This window comes from Aotus nancymaae, unplaced genomic scaffold (assembly GCF_030222135.1).
Source record: "Aotus nancymaae isolate 86718 unplaced genomic scaffold, 86718_ANA_hifiasm-v0.15.2.pri h1tg000017l, whole genome shotgun sequence".
Classification (NCBI taxonomy): Eukaryota; Metazoa; Chordata; class Mammalia; order Primates; family Aotidae; genus Aotus; species Aotus nancymaae.
In genome coordinates, this window is record NW_026988429.1 from 11,872,294 (window position 1) to 11,886,598 (window position 14,305).

A 14,305-nucleotide genomic window follows, 5' to 3' on the forward strand; every position below is an offset into this window, starting at 1 on the left:
CCTCCTAGGTTCAAGTGATTCTTGTGCCTCAGCCTCCCGAGTAGCTGGAATTACACGCCTGGCTAATATTTTGTATTTTTAGTAGAGATGGGGTTTCACCATGTTGGCTAGGCTGGTCTCGAACCCCTGATGTCAGGTGATCTGCCACCTTGGCCTCTCAAAATGCAAGGATTATAGGTGTGAGCCATTGCGCCTGGCCGGGAGGGCCCTTTTCTTAATCACATCAGGACAAGTAGTTAAAACAGGGCCAAGAAGTTTGGCTGTGTAGTGATCACTGTACAAGCACAGCTGGCTGAATGAACCAGTGGGGGATAAAATCCAGCCCACCTGCCTCTGGCTATGCTTTGTGCCTCAGGACAAATGTGTGCTTCTTGCTAATTGACAGGAACCATCTTCCTGCCCAACTGTATTTCCATGGGGAGGCACCTTCTTTTTTTTTTTGAGACAGAGTCTTGCTCTGTTGCTCAGGGTGAAGTGCAGTGGTGCAATCTTGGCTCACTGCAACCTCCGCCTCCCGGGTTCAAGGGATTCTCCTGCCTCAGCCTCCCAAGTAGCTAGGATTACAGGCACACGACACCATGCCCGGCTAATTTTTTGTATTTTTAGTAGAGATGGGGTTTCACCATGCTGGCCAGGCTGATCTGTTTGGTTTTTTTTTTTTTTTTTGGAGACAGAGTTTCACTCTTGTTGCCCAGGTTGGAGTACAGTAGTGCCAGCTTGGCTCATCACAACCTCGGTCTACTGGGTTCAAGTGATTCTCCTGCCTCAGCTTCCCAAGTAGTTGCAATTACAGGCATGTGCCACCACGCCCCGGCTAATTTTGTATTTTTAGTAGAGGCGGGGTTTCTCCATGTTGGTCAGGCTGGTCTTGAACTCCTGACTTCAGGTGATCCACCTGCCTCAGCCTCCCTAAGTGCTGGGATTACAGACCTGAGCCACAGCACCTGGCCCAGAGGCTAGTCTTAACTCAGGACCTCAGGTGATATGCCTGCCTTGGCCTCCCAAAGTGTTGGGATTACAGGTGCGTGAGCCACCACTCCTGGCCTTGAGTAGGCACCTTCTTATCTGCCCAATGAGGCCGTGAACCCTGACTGGAAACTTTGTAATACTTAACACTGTATCTTCTTGAGCCGGGTTTTAGTCCCCATCCAACCAAGATAAAGGCCCAAGAGGACTATTCAAGTTCTAACATGATGTAGGGGCAAGCATAGTACTCCAGATCTGGGACATGAGGCAGCTTTGGGCTTAATATGACAATCTAATAGTTCCTAAAATAATAGAATTATCCCAGGATAGAGCTCCGTATGACAGAAGGGCTCTTCATAGGTAGTTGGTAGGGGGGAACTGTGTATAAGTCGGACCAGATGTCTTTAAAAAGGCCTTCCAATTCTAATGCTACATGAGTCTGTCTAGTTGTTATGTTCCAACAGGGACAGCTCTTAAAATAGTCTGGCAAAGCAAGAGATGAGATTTCCAGTGCTGATTCGGTGGTGGAATGACTTCAGGGCAGATATTTAACCTCCACTTCCCCATGTACACAAGTGATTTCACAACTTTTGGCAAAAACAGTGCTATAAAAATAGTAAGTTTATAAAAAAAAAAGTTTATTTGTTAAAAAAAAGAATACTGTATTTGAAAAGTACCTTCCTTCTGGGATTTTCAAATAATTTGCACACTACATTTTATTCATCTACACAGCAGAAACATTGGAAATGAGTAAACTGATGAACATATAGCTTTAACACAACCAGTGCAACCAGTCTCTCATTCTCCTGGCTCTGAGAAGGCAGAGAAGCCCTTTACTCAGGTCTTCGATTCTAGCATTACTCCAACTCCTAGGGAGATTTTAGGTGGGTGCCTATGGCTTTATGACCATCTGATTCTTCAGGGACAAGACAGGAATTCAGCATGGGAGCTTAAAATATTTTAAGTAATTGTCAACATTCCATGGTGACTCTCCCCAAAAATCTAGTGGTAGGAAAGTCATCTGTACTTATTCCTCTTTCTGTACACAGAGGCCTCATTTAAATTTGTGATCCTGCTGGGGCTCCATTACCTAGCCATTTAGAGATTCTGTCAAATGCACAGCAGGTTGGATACTCACCATCCCAAAGGGCTTCCTCCCACCTGCCTGGGGCCAATCTCTAGTTGACAGTGCCCCTCAGAGTGCACCATGGAGATGGAATGTCCCTTCCAGAGAGACTTTTACACAGGGAAAAGCATTTGTTATTGCCCACATTGGGCCTCCTGGCTGGCTGGGCTCCAGAGGCTCCTACTCTCATTTGGTACAAAAAGCTTTACATTCTTTTCCCTTCTTATATTACATTCTTCAAAGACTTCCATGCTTGCCAGCTGGATACAACTCAAGCTTTAGTGTTTACTCTTGCACAGCCCAAAGCCCTTGCAAACCCAGCTTCCTTCTATCAGTAACATCACCCATTGTGGCCCAGGAACCACAAAACCTTAAAATATAGGCTTAAATATTTGGAGAACATCCTATATTGAATGGGCATGATATGCCTATCAGATTTTTTTTTTTTTTTTTTAAAGACAGCCAATTACATCATATCTAGTCAAATGAGTGGATTCTAAAGCAGCCTGCTGGGAAGTTCTACTTAGTCTAATGCTGTTACCACTGTACAACACAGCACTGGACAGTGTTCTTTGGGACATCTGTGGGAAATGCTCCGGAACATGCTCCTTGATGGGAAACACTAATTTTTGAAAGAAATAGATGTCTGGAGGCAGGTCTGGTGAATAAACTGGATAGTACTGCCTTGGACCCCCAGCTGACGGGTGGCAGTAAGCAATGAGGATAGGCTATAAAGCTGTTAACTGGCTAAGGGCCATCCTTTGGCAGGCATTTCAAACACACCTGGAGAAAGGGCAGTAGCATATCCGATAGGCCAGCTCTAAGGAAGCTTAGTGCTTAATATAGTCACACTGCACAAATTAGCTTAGAATGCTCTCTTGGGTGGAAAATATTAAGTGTATATGCACTTGATAAGCAACCTCAAGAAAAAAGTTTAATAGTAAGGAGTTTCCATCAGTCCCCTACCTGAGAGGGTCTCTGTGAGGATTATCACAACAAATACATAAAAGGATACAATAGGTACTTATTAAATGTTGCCTTCCTTTTACCTCTTCCTTTTTTTTTTTTTGTGGAGATGGAGTCTCTGTTGCCCAGGCTGCAGTGCAGTGGCATGACCTCAGCTCAATGTAACCTCTGGCTCCTGGGTTCAAGCGACTCCTGCCTTAGCCTCCCGAGTAGCTGGGACTATAGGCGCGTGCCACCATGCCCAGCTAAGTTTTTGTATTTTTAATAGAGACAGGGTTTCACCTTGTCACCCAGGATGGTCTTGATCACCTGACCTCATGATCCGCCCACCTCAGCCTCCCTACCTCTTCCTTTACTTAACAAGAATGGGGTCTAAGATCAGTTCAAGTCATAAGATCAGTTCAAGAGCTGGAAGACTAGAATGACTGACTGGTTCTCTGACGAGGAAGAACAGGGGTAGAGTTTGGCAGAGCCTCCTTGACCTAGGAGGCTTTGGAGGGTAGTCAATATTAGAAGTCAAAAGGCACTTCTAGCCTAGCTGCCTAAGTAGAGGACAAAGACTTTCTCCTTTCAAAGGAGAGCTGAGCACAGGATTGGCAAGTTTAAGGCACTTAACCTTGGACCAGCTCTGTGGGTCTGGTCCGTGGCCGCTTTCACAATCACTTATCCACCTCACTTACATTTATCCACCACTTATCCACCTCACTCTCCTGGCATTCCTTTGGCATTGCGAGCTGTTGCTTGCAACATTTCAGTGACGTAATGGAAGTAGCTGTCTTGCAGGATAGATTTTCTGGGGCACAGAGGACAAACCAACAGTGTCATCAGGTGTCTTGACATCCTGATGTGGAGAAACCCCTGGGGCAGGGGCTATGGTTTCAGGAAATCTCAGTTCTCAAAGGCTTAAAGCCACATTTCAAGGCACTGAGGTTAGGCTGATATGCTGCAAAACAAGTGCCTTGGAACTTCCGTAGAGGAGGGGGAAGATGTCTTGTGGAATTCAGACCTAAGCCTAACCCTGCATTAAAAAAATGTTCACCGCGTGAGAGCAGTGGTATTCCTGGGGATCTTTATGCTAAGGATCTGAGTTATATACTTCTGCGAGGTAGGAAAGAAGGCCTCATTTCATTCCCTCTGGCATGTTGTCAACCAGGCAATTATTGCTAATACTGACTTTCCCTTTGTAGGTATGTTCAAAACTGAAGTCACAACTTGAGAGTAAGTTCCCACTTGTTTTGATAATTCCCTTTTAGTCTGAGCAGAGGACAGTCTGTTCACAGCTAGGAATGAAGTCGAAAGTTGGAATTCTGTAGCCCTGGCCAAGGCAGGTTTTGCTGTAAGAATCTTTGCAGTTTAGCACCAACATCTTCCTAGGTCTCCTATCTAGACAGTGCAAAGCAGTGGAACATGCGAGAAATGAAAAAGCCATGGAAAGGGAGGGAGACATGCTTGCAAATAGGCCTCAAAAATGGAGGTCTCCCACTTTATTGGTATCAGAATTACTTGGTGAGTTTGTTAGAAGGGTAGATCCCCAGAACCCCCGCCACCTCCAAAGTCCTGAGCAGCTGGAGGTACACAGTCATGTTGAAGGGAGAGGAGGACAGATGGATTCTACCTGAGGCAGAAAGATGAGGGAAAGGAACAAAGAAAAAGGGCTGAAAAAAAGGTCTATGAATACATGGGTAGAAATAAGCAAAAGCACAGAAGAACCATAAAATAACAAACATGGCTCATGCAGCTGAGTGGAACAGCAGCAGCCAGGCATAGGACCTTGCTGAGAAAGCACCAAGTTGGCATGAGGCTTCATAAATCCTGGTTCTCCCTGGAGTATCTGCTTCTAGAACACCATGTTAGCCACATAAAATTCTCAAAAAAAATTCCATAATATCAGGCTGGGCAAGTGGGTCAACATATAAGAAAGAATGACTACAAGGCAGGCCAGCTGTAGTCCTGCAACACCCTATGGATGCAGCACCTCTGGGGGTCTCAAAATCAGACAAACTGGTCCTGATACCCCCAAACTAAGTATGAGCTCCCTGGGCAGAATTCTTCTGAATGCAGTGAATCCAGCCTGGAGAGAACGCCTTCAACATGGTCAGTGTCGGCTCTGGCGCTTTGCAATCTCCTCCTGGATACGCAACTTGAGGGCTTCTCGCATTGGTGGATCCAGAGGCGTGTGTGCTGACACCTCCTCACTCACCCTTCCCGGGTCATCGCCCTATGTGGAGGAAGTCAGGAGGCTCAGGGCCTGGCCTCTTCCAGAAAGGTGACCTGCCCTTCCCTAGACAACATTCTCACAGAACTCCATTTAGCTCAGGGCTTTTTGCCAGCACCTATCATTTCACAGGTGTCCCCTATAATAGTGATTCTCCACTGGGGTCCAAGAGCCCTCCCTGTTCCCCTACTGAGAATCACTGTGAGATGGGAGTAAGTTGTGCTCAAAAGCACTGCCTGCCAGTCCTAGGCTCACATGTGGAGTAGATGCTTCCCACTGGGGTTCCTGAGGAAAACAGGGCTCAGGGGCTGACAATGAGTACTACCATGGCCTAGGACCTTCAGGCTGCAGCTGTTTCCACCAGGCGTACCTGATACACGATAACTGATGTGACCTCTCCACTGTCGGCCTCGTACTCTAAGCAGAAGAGCTGATGGCCAGAAGGCTCCACCTCGGAGCCTCCACTACTGCTGCTTTCACTGGATTCTTCATAGTCTGGGTTGCGTGGGTGGGCAGAGACATCTGGAAGGATGAACCACAGTAAGAAAGAAGAGGGGGATGCTACCGAAGGCCCTGTCCATAGAGATGATGCAGGAAAATATACAGTTAAGAAAGCCCCAATTTTCTTATGGGTTCAGTGCAAGTGGTTTTTTTTTTGTTTTGTTTTTTTGAGATGGAGTTTTGCTCTGTCACCCAGGCTGGAGTTCAGTGGCATAATATAGGCTCACTGCAACCTCCAACTCCCAGGTTCAAGTGATTCTCCTGCCTCAGCCTCCAGAGTAGCTGGGATTACAGCAGCCCGCCACCACGCCTGGCTAGTTTTTGTATTTTTAGTAGAGAGGGGGTTTCACCATGTTGTCCAGGCTAGTTTCAAACTCCTGGCCTCAAGAGATCTGCTCACCTTGGCCTCCCAAATTGCTAGGATTACAAGTGTGAACCACCATGCCTGGCCCAGCCTAAGTATTTGGTGTGCTGCCAATCAAGAACTTATTTACCTTTGCATCCCTGTTCTGAGGCGAGCACAGTCCCATCACACAGTAGGTACACAATGCACATTTGTCTAGCAAAAAGTCCTGGAAAGCAGGAGAAGGGTAGACAGAGCTCTGTCTGGGTTCAAATCCAGGCTCTGCCATTTACTAGCTGAGATCTTGCAAGTTTAACCTCTCTGTGCCTGTTTCCTGACTGCGAAACAGATATAAGCATCTCATCTTATGAGGTTGTATAAAGATTCAATGAATTGATATAAGATCTAAAAGCACTTTAAATAATGCCTAACAAAGGCAGGGTGTGGTGGCAACACACTTGTAATCCCAGCACTTTGGGAGGCTGATTCGGGCAGATCGCCTGAGTTCAGAGAGTTCAAGATCAGCCTGGGCAACGTGGGGAAACCCCTTCTCTACAAAAAATACCAAAATCAACCAAGCGTGGTGTCACACGCCTGTGGTACCAGCTACTCGGGAGGCTGAGACAGAAGAATCCCTTGAGACCTGACCTGGAGGCAGAGGCTGCAGTGAGCCGAGATCGCACTATTGCACTCCAGCCTGGCGACAAAGCGAGACTCCGTTGCAAAATAAATAAATAAATAAAATAAAAACTTTTTTTTAAAAAAGGTAATAATGCTTAACAAAATAATTGAGTGTCATGTTAACCACTGTGATATCTAGGTCGCAGGGAAGCTGGGGAAAGACCATTTACTGGGTTCATTCCACAATTATATGCTGGTCGCTCATCGCTGTGCCAGACTTTCTCTTTGCTAGGTAGGGGAGCACCTTACTAAAATACAGCACGGTGGGGCAAACCGGCAGATAAACTTCTTGCTGGCTCCCAGATACCCTCTGTGATAGTGATGCTTAACTCGGGGCTTATGAGTCGTCCCAGTTCTTGGGGAGAATCACTCAGCGGAGATTTGGGAGCGTTGAGGTGGAGGTTCCGGGAAGAGACGAAGTGAGCTGAACCTTAGGAGTAAGAAGTGATTTTTCCCTACAGAGAAGGGGAGTGCGTTGCAGGAAGAGCGCGCGAGCTTGAGGTAGGCGGGGCGGGCGGCCTCACCTCGGTGTCGCGGCAGGTACACCTGCAGGTCTGGCTTGCGGGGCCGCGTCGGCGCGGGCGTGTGCCGCCTCCTCACCTTCTCCTTGGCCGCCTGCTTCACCTTCTTGTCGTAGTCGTCCCTGCGGGGAGCCGAGCGGGAGTCAGGGGCTGTCGGGCCGGGCCCGGCCAGTCCGGAGTAGCGAAGCGGCGCAGGGCGGGGCGGTACCGGGAGATCTGGTTCCGTCGGATATGGTGCACGAAGCCGTGGTTCATGTCCAGCCGCCCGCCAGGCTTGCAGCAGTGCCCCGGCCGGGGATGCGGCCCCGTCTCCATCCGGAGCTGGGGGAACAGAGTCGCCGCCGCCTCGACGACCCCGACAACCGCCACCCGTCCACAGAGGTCCGCCTCACCCCTCACTCAGCTTCCGGCCCCGCGCCCTGACTTCCGGTCTGGGAGCCCCCGCCTGGCCGAGCGACGCGGCGCGCGGAGTTTCCGGATCGGGTCCGGTGGGGTTGGTTATGCTTAGTTTCCACGGCCCGGACAGGGCTTTTGTTTTTTGTTTTTCCGTTACATATCAATAGGAAACAAGGACTTCGGCTTACAGCTGATAAATAAAATTCAGAAAAATGCAAATCATCTATTAACACAACTCGATGTTTACGGTGGTGGCTTCCTGTCTTTTTTCTAGTGATAGGATGCTATGCAGCCATCACCAGCTGTGTGACGTTGGTTGATTCTGTAACCCCGCCGCGCTTCAGTTTCCTCATTAGTAAATGGGAACACCTAAAACACCTATCTCAAATAGATTGTGAGGCCTTGAAATTCTCTCACGGGGCACACAGCGGCACCCAGGCCGCAAGCTCCGTGAAGGCTCTCCTGGCCAGGCTTGCCTCGCACCCAAGATGCTGATGGCTTAACTATCCCCGGCAGGAGGACCCAGGGTTTTCAAGAGACCTATGGGAGTATTATTTTCTTTCTTTTATTTTTTGAGACAGACTCTTTTGCTCAGGCTGGAGTGCAGTGGCACGATCTCGGCCCACTGCAACCTTCGCCTTCTAGTTTCAAGCGATTCTCCCGTCTCAGCCTGCCGAGTAGCTGGGATTACAGGCGTGCACCACCACGCCCGGCCTATTATTTTCTTATTTATTTATTTTTTCTTTTTCTTCCTTTTTTTTTTTTTTTTTTATGAGAAGGAGTCTCGCTCTGTCGCCCAGGCTGGAATACAGTGGCGCAATCTTGGCTCACTGCAACCTCTGCCACCTGGGTTCAAGGTTCAAGCCATTCTCCTGCCTCAGCCTCCCGAGTAGCTGGGATTACAGGCTCCCCCCACGACGCTCGGCTAATTTTTGTATTTTTAGTAGGGACCAGGTTTCACCTGTTGGCCAGGTTTCACCATGTTGGCTTGTCTCGGACTCCTGACCTCAGGTGATTCGCCCACCTAAGCCTCCCAAAGAGCTGAGATTACAGGCCGAGCCACCCCTCCCGGCCCATTTTTTTCCTACTTTTTTTGACCACTGAGTTCACATCACAGCGTGTATAATTCTCAAGTCCTTTTTTAAAAAGTCAAAATCAGGAATTCATGATTAGGACAAGGACGAACGGCTGGTGCAGTGGCTCACTCCTGTAATTCCAAAACTTTGGGATGCCAAAGTGGGAGTATCACTGGAGCCAGGAATTTGAGACTAACCTGGGCAACACAGTGAGACCTTCTCTCTATAAGAAAAAAAGTATATTTTTTAAAAAAAAGAAAAAGAAAAAGAACAGGGACCAATGGTGGTCCAGGCACGCAATGGAATATTACTGAGCAATCAAAAAAGAAAAAACAATCTGTAGCTGAACAACATGGGTGGATAATAAAGCAAATACGCCCAGTGAAACAAGCCACGGACTCTATATGATTCCATTTATATAAGACTCTAGGAAGTGCAAACTAATCTATAGTGACCGAGAGATCAATTGATTTTTGTGGGGATTCTCTAGGAGGAAGACGATGTCTTTGGGGCCAGGTAGATTCTTTTTCTGTTTTGAGACAGAGTTTCGCTCTCGTTGCCCAGGTTGGATTGCAATAGCGTGATCTCAGCTCACTGCAACCTCCGCCTGCCGGGTTCAAGCTGATTCTCCTGCCTCAGCTTCCTGAGTAGCTAGGATTACAGGCATGTACCAACACGCCTGGCCAATTTTGTATTTTTAGTAGAGATGGAGTTTCTCCATGTTGGTCAGGCTGGTCTTGAACTCCCGACCTCAGGTGATCCACCTAGGCCTCTGAAAGTGCTGGGATTACAGGCATGAGCCACTATGCCTGGCCAAGGGGCTGGGTAGATTATTTAAAAAAAAAATTTTTTTTTTTTTGAGGCAGGATCTCACTCTGTCGCATAGGTTGGATTGCAGTGGCACAATCACTGCTCACTGTAGACTCTACCTCTCAGGCCCAAACAAACCTCCTGCCTCAGCCGCCTGAATAGCACACCACCATGGTGAACATCACAATGCCCAGCTAATTTTTAAAATTTTTTTGTGGAGACAGGGTTTCCCTATGTTGTCAAGGCTAGCTTTGAACTCTTGACCTCAAGTTATCCTCCTGCCTCAGGCCTCCTATAATCCCTCTGGGATTATAGGTGTGAGCCACTGTGCTGTGCCCAGATCCCTTCTCTTGACTGTGGTGATGGCTTCATGGGTGTGTATGTTACAAGAAAGGGATCTGGATTCAGACCCCATGGGAGGATTATTGGATCTTGTGCAAGAAAGAATTCAGGGTGAGTCCATAGTACAAACTAAAAGGAAGTTTATTAAGAAAGTAAAGTAGGCCGGGTGTGGGGGCTCACGCTTGTAATCTCAGCACTGTGGGAGGCTGAGGCGGGTGGATCACCTGAGGTTAGGAGTTCAAGACCAGCCTGGCCAACATTGTGAAACCCTGTCTTTAAAAAAAAAAAAAAAAAAAAAAAGTAAAGTAGCCGGGTGTGGTGGCTGACGCCTGTAATCCCAGCACTTTAGAAGACAGAGGAGGGCGGATCACTTGAGGTCAGCAGTTCGAGACCAGCCTGGCCAATATGGTGAAACTCTGCTTCTGCTAAAAATACAAAAATTGGCCGGGGGTGGTGGCAGTTGCCTATAATCCCAGCTACTCAGGAGGCTGAGGCATGAGAATCATTTGAACCCATTGCACTGAGCAGAGATCTCGATATTGCACTCTAGCCTGGGTGACAGAGCGAGACTCTGTCTCAAAAAAAAAGTAAAGTAGTGAAATTACAGCTGCTCCATAGACAGAGTAGGGCGTTCTTGAGAGTGAAAGGAGTAACAGGTCCACCCTGACTACAATGCTTGTTTATATATAGGATAAAAAGATCATACAGAGATGTGCTCTGCTACAAGGGTTTGTGATAAAGGATTAATTTTCTTAATTACTATATTTTGCAACAAGCAATATTATTATCTTTAAAGCAAAATTAGGAATGCCTTTATTCTCCAGATATTAGGATATTAGGACACTCCCAAGTCTGGATCTGTTTAGTAAACATTAGTTCTCTGTTCTCTTAACCATAAACATCTAGAGGCTAGGAGTATCTAACCTTCTGGGAATACAACCCAGCAAGTCCCAGCTTCATTTTCCTAACCCTCACTCAAGATAGAGTTGCTCTGGTTCGAATGCCTCTGACATACACTTCAAGTCAGAATTCAGTAAATTGCACATTTTATTTATTTTATTTTATTTTCCTGAGACAGAGTTTCGCACTTGTTGCCCAGGCTGGAGTGCAATGGTGCAATCTCCGCTCACTGCAACGTCCATCTCCTAGGCTCCAGTGAGTCTCCTGCCTCAGCCTCCTGAGTAGCTGGGATTACAGGCGCCCACCACCACGCTAATTTTTGTTATTTTTAGTAGAGATGGGGTTTCGCTATGTTTGTCAGGCTGGTCTTGAATCCTGACCTGAGGGGATCCGGCGGCCTCGGCCTTCCAAAGTGCTGGGATTACAGGCAGGAGCTACTGCGCCCGGCTTAAATTGTACACTTTAAACATTTGTTGTATGTCAATTATATATCAATGGAACGGTTCAAACAAATAAACAAGTTCAAGGCAGGTCTTGACGTTAGAGTTTTATTAACTTCATGGTAAATCTGCTTCTATCGGGCGTTTGCGTTTTCAAGATACCAACAACCCTCTAAATGTAGAATTAAGGCCGGGCGTGGTGACCCGTGCCTGAAATCCCAGCACTCTGGGAGGGCGAGATGGGTGGATTGCGAGGTCAGGAGTTCACGACCAGCCTGCCAAGATGGTAAAAACCCCGTCTCTACTAAAAATACAAAAATTAGCCGGGTGTGGTGGTGGGCACCTGTAATTCCAGATACTCTGGAGGCTGAGGCAGAGAATTGTTTGAACCCGGGAGGCGGAGATTGCAGTGAGTGGAGATCGCGCCACTGCAGTCCAGCCTGGGAGACAGAGCGAGACTCCGTCAAATGAATGAATGAATGAATGAATGAATGTAGGACTAGAGCCTTCGAGGGGATGATCTGGGGATGTCGCCTAGTTTTCCCGTGCAGGATTGTCAGCCTCCAAGTCGCGGAGACTGTGGGAAATGACCTCGCGATTGTGGTTTCGAGCCACAAATCTGGGGCTGAATGACAGCTTCTTTTATTCAGAAAACTATCACGGGTAAAGGTTCCTGTCTAAGTAAACTGTAAATGACGGGTAAAGGGGCGGTAGGCCCACAGAAGATTCTCAGGGGTGCACCCAGCAGCGAGGAAGCCACAGCAGTACCGCCCACAAATTTCCTGCAGAGTGATTTGTCCCTAGTGGCGACTCGTAGACAGCGCGGAGCTCGATACCAGCCCAGCTCCTGATTGGCTGTGTGCCGCGCGCTCAAGCGTGCCTGGCGCCTGCGCCGGATGACTTGGCCGGTAGTGGCGATGTCCGGTCGGTCTAAGCGGGAGTCTCGTGGTTCCACCCGCGGGAAGCGAGAGTCCGAGTTGCGGGGCAGCTCCGGTCGCGTCAAGCGGGAGCGAGATCGGGAGCGGGATCCCGAGGCGGCGAGCTCCCGGGGCAGCCCTGTGCGCGTGAAGCGGGAGGTCGAGCCAGCGAGCGCGCGCGAGGCCTCATCTTCTCTTATACCATTTGTGCGGGTGAAGAGGGAGCGCGAGGTCGATGAGGACTCCGAGCCTGAGCGGCAGGTGCGAGGTGCGCGGGGCTGGGCTAGGCGTGAGAGCTCCTCCTTCGTGTCTTTTTTTTTTTCTTCCTTTCTCTCTCTGATCTTCCCCTAAGTCCCTGCACCGGGGTTGGGGTGGGGGCGTGGGGGTGGAGAGGAGGGATCCGGACTCGACAGTTTCTGCTCTTCCACTTGTTCTGATAAAGACAGTACTCGTCTTCATAACCGTATAGTATTTCAAACAACAATCATAGCAGCCGGGTGCGGTGGCTTACGCCTGTAATCCTAGCACTTTGGGAGGCCGAGGCGGGCGGATCACGAGGTCAAGAGATCGAGACCATCCTGGCCAACATGGTGAAACCCCCTCTCTACTTAAATACAAAAATTAGCCGGGCATGGTGGCGCGCGCCTGTAGTCCCAGCTACTTGGGAGGCTGAGGCAGGAGAATTGCTTAAACCCAGGAGGCGGAGGTTGCAGTGAGCCAAGATTGCGCCACTGCACTCCAGCCTGGTGCCTGGCGACAGAGCGAGACTCTGTCTCAAAAAAAAAAAAAAAAACAATCATAACAGCAGCTTCCCTTCATCGAATGCCTGATGTGGGCCAAGCTCTGTGCTGATTTTACAAGCGTTACTTCCTTCCATTTTAAAAAAGAATTTTTTTTTTTTTCGTTTTAAGATAGAGGCAAGGCCAGGCGCAGTGGCTCACACCTGTAATCTCAGCACTTTGGGAGGCCTAGGAGGGTGGATCACCTGAGGTCAAGAGTTCAAGACCAGCCTGGCAAACATGGCGAAACCCCATCTCTACTGCAAATATGAAAAAATTAGCCAGGCTTGGGGCAGGCACCTGTAATCCCAACTACTCAGGAGGCTGAGGTAGGAGAATCGCTAGAACCCTGGGGGCAGAGGTTGCAGTGAGCCGATATCGCACCACTGTACTCCAGCCTGGGTGACAAAGCACGACTGTCTCAAAAAAAGAAAAAAAGACCGGGCGTGGTGGCTCATGCCTGTAATCCCAGCACTTTTGGAGGCCGAGGTGGGTGTATCACCAGGTCAGGAGTTCGAGACCAGCCTGACCAACATGGAGAAACTCCGTCTCATCTAAAAATACAAAAAATTAGCTGTGTATGGTGGTGCATGCCTGTAGGAGGCTGAGGCAGGAGAATCGCTTGAACCCGGGAGGCGGAAGTTGCGGAGAGCTGAGATCGTGCCATTGCACTCCAGCCTGGGCAACAAGAGCGAAACTCCGTCTCAAAAGAAAAAAAAAGATGCAATTCTTACTGTGTTGCCTAGGCTGTTCTCGAACTCCTAGGCTCAAGGGTTCCACCCGGTTCAGCCTCCCAAAGTGCTGGGATTACAGGCGAGAGCCACCCTGTGTGGCTTTCCTTCAGTTTTTACAAAACCTTAGAAGTTTTATAATTTCTAGAATCAAGATTATTCATAATGCCTGAGCAATAGGTATTTACACTAAAGTACTGATTATATAGCACTTTTTAAAGCTGAGTAAAGTCAAGAGACAATTCTCCATTAGTCTCTTGAGTTTGTGCACATACTGCTCCCCACTGCCTGACTGCCTTTGCTCCTAGACTCTAGTTCAGGATGTTCGTGTAGTGAGCAGCCTTGGAAGACAGAAATGATGTCTCTACAGAACAACAAGGAGGCAAGGGCACAACCCGTTATAAAAGATTTGGAGCAGGGTATAATGGTTCACACCTGTAATGGCATCTACTCTGGAGGAAGAGGTAGAGTTCAAGACTAGGATGGGCAACAGAGCAAGACCTCGTTTAAAAAAAAATGTTAATGGTTCAGATTCTCTAGGCTCAAGGTTTCTCTCCTATAAGGCAACTCACTGTGTGCATGGGTTCTCCTCACT

At 48.3% G+C, this 14,305-nt stretch overlaps 2 protein-coding genes across 3 annotated transcripts in view; one reads left to right on the forward strand and one right to left on the reverse strand.

Moving 5' to 3' along the window:
* Positions 1-1,583: 1,583 nt before the first annotated feature.
* Positions 1,584-7,705, reverse strand: CUNH2orf68 (chromosome unknown C2orf68 homolog). The gene is made up of 4 exons (XM_012472941.2): positions 7,528-7,705; positions 7,323-7,441; positions 5,644-5,795; positions 1,584-5,276 (listed from the first exon to the last, which is right to left on the reverse strand). The coding sequence occupies exons 1-4, from the start codon at positions 7,632-7,634 to the stop codon at positions 5,154-5,156; spliced, it is 501 nt and encodes a 166-aa protein (XP_012328364.1). The 5' UTR covers positions 7,635-7,705; the 3' UTR covers positions 1,584-5,153.
* A 4,485-nt stretch (positions 7,706-12,190) lies between these two features.
* Positions 12,191-14,305, forward strand: part of USP39 (ubiquitin specific peptidase 39) — a 35,678-nt gene continuing 33,563 nt past the window's right edge. The window contains exon 1 of one of the 2 annotated variants that reach the window (XM_012472938.2): positions 12,191-12,468. In XM_012472938.2, the coding sequence (XP_012328361.2) occupies positions 12,201-12,468 (268 nt within the window). In that variant the 5' untranslated portion in view covers positions 12,191-12,200. The remainder of the gene's footprint in view (positions 12,469-14,305) is intronic. The other variant, XM_012472939.2, reaches the window with a different exon arrangement.

Coding starts and splice junctions, on each gene's coding strand:
- CUNH2orf68 (XM_012472941.2), bottom strand. CDS start 7,634: ATGGAGACGGGGCCGCATCCCCGGCCGGGGCACTGCTGCAAGCCTGGC. Junction 7,442..7,527: donor CGACGGAACCAGATCTCCCG/GTACCGCCCCGC, acceptor GGCTCCCCGCAG/GGACGACTACGACAAGAAGG. Junction 5,277..5,643: donor CATCAGTTATCGTGTATCAG/GTACGCCTGGTG, acceptor TCCTCCACATAG/GGCGATGACCCGGGAAGGGT.